General features: G+C 49.9%; 1 protein-coding gene across 1 annotated transcript; it reads right to left on the bottom strand.

Annotated features, from left to right (window-relative positions):
- Positions 1–680: 680 nt before the first annotated feature.
- HES4 (hes family bHLH transcription factor 4) lies at positions 681–3,950 on the bottom strand. Its single transcript, XM_034407136.3, has 4 exons — positions 3,160–3,950; positions 2,410–2,505; positions 2,143–2,230; positions 681–1,604 (listed from the first exon to the last, which is right to left on the bottom strand). Exons 1-4 carry the CDS (start codon positions 3,265–3,267, stop codon positions 1,030–1,032), a joined length of 867 nt encoding a protein of 288 aa, XP_034263027.1. The 5' UTR covers positions 3,268–3,950; the 3' UTR covers positions 681–1,029.
- Between the last annotated feature and the right edge of the window lie 1,199 nt (positions 3,951–5,149).

Genomic DNA, 5,149 nt, shown 5'->3' with positions numbered 1-5,149 from the left:
GTGCATAAATTTTGAGTTGTGTATGTTGTCAATGTTGCTAATATCACAAGGCTTAACTTCTGGCTCCGTTGTTATATATAAAGGAAGCAACTTTTATTTTCTTGGAAGCTAATTGTGTGTGATTTGAAAGAGGAATCTGTAGCATGAAAGGACTATCAGCTGCTTGAAGCAGCTTTTGCCAAATTAAGGGAAAAATAGGGCTTGCCCATCACATCCATGGGCATTTATTGCACTGCGTGGCATATTTCTCCCATTTATAGGCCTATTTAAGATTACCCAATTAAATCTGAGAATTGCCTAAGCAAAAAAAGGGGGGCCTTTTAGATTTTTGCAAGTATAACATACTTTAAGACTGCTCCCTACCCATTTTTTCACAGATGGGAACGCCTCTGAGATAATCACACCCTAATTCTGTTATTTGTCCATGAAAAAAAATTCAACCTTTAATCATGCAACTGGAACATTCTAGCTGAATCCAAAGCATTTTCTGCATTCTTGATTTGCTGAGGGAGCCTACAATCCTTCTAACCCTCCCCTCCATCTTCCAAACACTGCCTGGTATCTGTGATGCCCCCCCCAAGGAGGGAGATGGCATCGATAACCCAATCCCATTTCTTCTAAAAAGTTTTAAACTCTTGCCCACTGCTCTTAAGTTTCCGGCAAACTGACACAACAGCAGGTTTAATTCAAGAAAAGTTTTATTTGTACAAACATCTTCCAGCATTCTTTTAAAAACAAAAGTCCCAAGACAGACATAAACAAGCTTTGGCATAGTACATGGCAAATATTTGATACAAAACTAACTTTTTTTTTCTTTTTTTAAAAAAGAAATATTTTCACAGGACGTGTTTAAAAAAAAAAAAGATGAAAAATACAAATTGGCATCCCAACCTTTGGACATGAATAAATATGAGTTTTTGTGTGTTGGGGGAGGATTCTGTATAGAAGTCCAGATTCCATAGAACGGAACCAATGTTGAAAATAGTCAGGATTTTTTTTTCTCTGCGGAGAAAAAAGGGATGAGGGAAGTCACCAAGGTCTCCAGACCATCTCATGACGTTCTCCTCCGGCTTGAGAAACGGGGGCTAAGCTGCCCCCAAAAGATGTGAGCCCTTGCACCGGTGATACCGAAGGAGTCGCCGTTGAACTGGAAACAGGCATGTTCGTGTTGGCGTAAAGTGGAACCACAGGTCCGGCGTTAGGTGGGAAGGATGGGCTAGGGATGAGGAAAGCGAATTGGCCGTCGGTCGCCGGTACCAGCTGGAAGCCCCCGTAGACTTTGGGGGACAAATTTTCACTGGGGTTGAGTTTACACGGCCCGGGCATGACTCCAGGTGCAGCTGTTGGTCCTGGCAACTGGATATGCAAAGGTTGTGCCAAATGCGCAGGCTGTCCGCTGGTGGCCTGAGGGGGAGGGGGCGGCGGGGGCGGGTAATTCATGGCCACGATCTGACCCAGGCAAGTGGAAAGGTGCCCCAAGAGCCGGCTACGGACTTCTGTGTTCACCCCTTCGCAGGTGGAGAGAAAACGAGTGACTTCGTTCATACACTCATTAAATCCAGCTCGGTATTTGCCCAAGACGGTAGGATCCGCACTCAGAGCAGCTGCCAAGGGAAGAGAGAGGGGGGGAAAAAAGCGTGAAGGATTAATGACTAGGACCATCTTGGGGACAGATTGCTTTTCCTAGGGATGAGCTGCTTTCTCCGGGTCAGTCAACGTTGCCTTAGATCCAGAGGGATAGAAGATCTGGGCTTGGGCATCTGTGGGATTTTCCTAGGTGGGGTAGGACCAACCCCTCCCTCTCTCCCTCCCCCTTTTAGGGCCCTGAATCAGGGCGATGGCTTCAAATCCTGCTAAGCCAACAAAATCTTTTGGCATGTCTATCCTCCCTCCTTGCAGGAGATACTAAGATGATTATGGCCACTAAATGCTTGGAAGCAAGAACAGAGTATATAAACTCTGCGTTGGGAGGGAAACCCCCCCCCCCAAAAAAAACAGTGGCCCCTTAAGACAGCTAAGATTTTCCATATTATATAGCCTTATTTTCTTTCTGGAGAAGAAACCTTTTCCTTTCCCCAGAGTTCAAAAGGCAAAAAATGCCTTATTCTCTTAGTTTGAGGCAAGAGGTTTGTGCTTACTCACCTGTCATCTGGACTCTTTGGAGATTTCTCAGGTGTTTTACAGTCATTTCCAAGATATCTGCTTTCTCTAACTTGGAGTGCCTGGAGCTCTGGAGGAAAAAAAATAAATAAAAAGGAAAGGTGAGATGCCTTGAACCCCACTGACTCTCGGGTATATCCCTAAAACTGTAGGGATCCCAGGCTCCTCCTCCTCCCCTCCCCTCCCCTCCCTCCCACTTCAAAGGCTACAGACTCAATCCTGTATCCCCCTTCCCCCCCTCAAACTTACATCTTTCTTCAGGGCATCCAAGATGAGAGTTTTGAGCTGGCCCAGGCTTTCATTAATCCGCGCCCGCCTTCGCTTCTCCATGATGGGTTTTGACGACTGTTTGGGGGAAAGGAGAGAGAGAGAAAGGTTAGAAAATACCCAACCAGACATGGAGGAGGGGCGTGGGGGGGAGGTGGGCAGTGTCAGGAGGGGGGAGCCCTCCCCGTCTTGCAATTGAGCCCCTTTGGCAGAGATTCAGGGCGCTTAAGCAAACTTGTGGGTCCCACCTAAGCATGGCAAGGGTGGGGGGGGGTCTCTCTGTTCCCAAGTATGGCAACTTTGGGAGGGGATTCCCTAAAGCTGTAAGTGGATTTCCACTTCCCAACTCCACAAATCTTTTTACCCAGATGCTGTCCTCGCTTGCACTCTCCCTCCCTCCCTCTTATCTACCAGTCGTCTAATGCCCTCTCTTCACCTCCTCCTTCCTTCCTTCCTTCTTTCTCCTATCAGTACATCCCCCCCTCCCTTCTTGCCGGCTTCTCTCAAAATCTCAGCAGGGAAAACAAAAATTGCTCGAATCGTTTGCAAGCATATAAGCAAGCAAGCGCGGAGTGGGGTAGGTGGGTGACTGGCTGTCAATCAGCCCCGATGGAGAGAAGGGGAGTCGAACTATCTTATCCGTGCTTGCGGTTTAAGAAGGGGGGGGGTTTCCAAATCTTGGGGCAGCTCGATTTTAATTTCATGGGAACAAGGAGAGCAAACAGTATTTACCTTTCTGTGTTCGCTGGCGCTCTTGGGTTTATCTGGGGTTTGGCTGGAGCTGGCCGGGGCTCCGGCAATCGGCGAGGCGGTGGGTTTTTCCATCGTATCGGCTGGCATTTTGGTAACCTCGGTTTTGTTTCGACCTTTCCCCCCGCAAGAACGAACAAGCAAACAAAAAAGTGGGGGGGAAAGAGAACTGGAAGCGATCAAACTTGCATATATATATCCGATGGGAATCTGAATTTCTTTTCCGCCCCCCCAAGATTTAGAGGGAGAGCCGGACCGGCTTCCACGAGAGAGAGAGAGAGAGAGGAAGGAAGGAAGGAATGGAGGGAGGGAGGGAGAGGCGTTTTGCAACAACAACAAAAAAAAAAAACGCGATCGAGCCCCGGCAAGTGGCAAAAAAACGTCTCCCGGCTCCTGCTCCCGTTGCTTTGGCTGCAACGCGCTGCTCCCCCCTGGCTTTATATAGCCGACTGCAGCTCCCTAATTCGTGTGAAACCTGCTCCACATTCTTTCCCACACTCCCGTCCGCCAATGGGAAGCGGGACTCTCCCCGTCGGGCTCGCCGATTGGACGACGCCCCCGCGAGCTGTCAGTCACGCGCCAAGAGTTGCCCCCCCCTCCCTCGCGTCCCCCTCCTCCTCCTCTCCCTCCCTTCCCTCCCCACGCTCCAATTTATTGCTTGGCTATTTCTCTCCCCGCTTCTTTTTCTTCTTCTTCTTCTTTTTGAACTTAGTATACCTGGTCTTGTTAGGTATGGATCGCTAAGCTCGGATTGAACCTGGGCATTCCAAGAAGGCGAGTTTCTCCTCCAAGCCTCCACACACACACACACACACAGTCCTCCCCCTCCCCTCCCCCTGCCCCCCAACCCGAGGGTCTGCATCGAGCTCTCGGTGCCCCAGTTAAGGAGAATCCCGCGCCATCCGTGCTGGAATGCGTGAATCCCAATTGCACCTTTAAAAAAGAAAAAAGAGGAAGGCTGGGGGGGGGAAGATGGGGGGTTGGAGAGAAAGAGGTTCTCCAAAAATTGGGGGGAGGGGTGGGGAAAAGTGGAGAAGACCCCGATTTTTAGGACGTGCCCAGCGGTGGCTTTCCTGCATTGGGATTCTGCTCCGATGATGATGATGATGATGATTTTATTGGGTGGGCAGGTTGAATGGATTTCTCGGTGTCTTTCTTTTGCCCACGCGAGTGGACTCCCACCTGGCGTCTCTTGGGCAGGTGTCCGGTTTTCGATCATTATTAAAGGTATTTGGGGAGGGAGGGGGACAGCGAAAACGTGGGTTGAAGGTTCGGCCGGCTTCCTGTTCCCACCTGAGCCCCCCCCCTCTTCCAGAAGGGCGGGAAAGGCCGCTCAACATTAGCACCGGTGGGGGAAACCTGGAAGTATTGACTTCCAGGTAATACATTCCCCTCCATTGAATCGCTCGGCCCAGGGAGACAGCCGGTTGTGCAGGACAGTTTCTACAGATCGTCCCTTCTCCCCTTCAGCTTTCTTTCCCCCCCCCCACCATTATTTAGATTTATAGACCCCGGGGATAATACTTTGCTGGTCCGCTATAAAAGCCCCCTTAACTCGGTTCTAATCCCCCTGGAACTGGCTTTCCAAAGCAAAACAGCCCCCCCCCCTCCACCTTTTCCTGGCACAGCACACATCTGTTTGCAACGCCGTCCCGGTTTAGCCAGAAGTGAAGCCCCATAGCTCCGCTTCTATGGGAGCAGGAGGTGGTGGGGGTCGCTTGGGGGTCGCTTAACAGACCAAAAAAAAAAAAGCAAAACCTCCTTTTGGAACTGCGCGAAGCAGAAGGGGGGGAAGGAAAAAAGGAGAGATGCTCCGAGAAAAAGGGGGGGTTGGCTCACACTTCCCTCCAGCTGTTGCAAAAGCGGAGGGGAAAGAGAGAGTAAATAAAATAAACAAATAAATAAATAAGTAGATGGAGGGATGGATGGAACAGCAAAGAAGAAGAGGAGCAGTAGCAGCAGCTGCCCGGCA

This window comes from Pantherophis guttatus, chromosome 15 (genome assembly GCF_059756535.1).
Source record: "Pantherophis guttatus breed Tessera chromosome 15, ASM5975653v1, whole genome shotgun sequence".
NCBI classification, from domain to species: domain Eukaryota; kingdom Metazoa; phylum Chordata; class Lepidosauria; order Squamata; family Colubridae; genus Pantherophis; species Pantherophis guttatus.
The sequence above is the reverse complement of the archived record's forward strand: the minus strand, read 5'-3'. Positions and strand labels throughout refer to the sequence as shown.

What these genes read in the sequence shown, in the direction of transcription:
- HES4 (XM_034407136.3), bottom strand. Translation starts at nt 3,267, where the DNA reads ATGCCAGCCGATACGATGGAAAAACCCACCGCCTCGCCGATTGCCGGA. An exon ending in GCGCCAGCGAACACAGAAAG is followed by an intron (nt 2,506 to 3,159) that starts GTAAATACTGTT and finishes TCCCCCAAACAG; the next exon opens with TCGTCAAAACCCATCATGGA. An exon ending in CCAAAGAGTCCAGATGACAG is followed by an intron (nt 1,605 to 2,142) that starts GTGAGTAAGCAC and finishes TTCCCTTGGCAG; the next exon opens with CTGCTCTGAGTGCGGATCCT.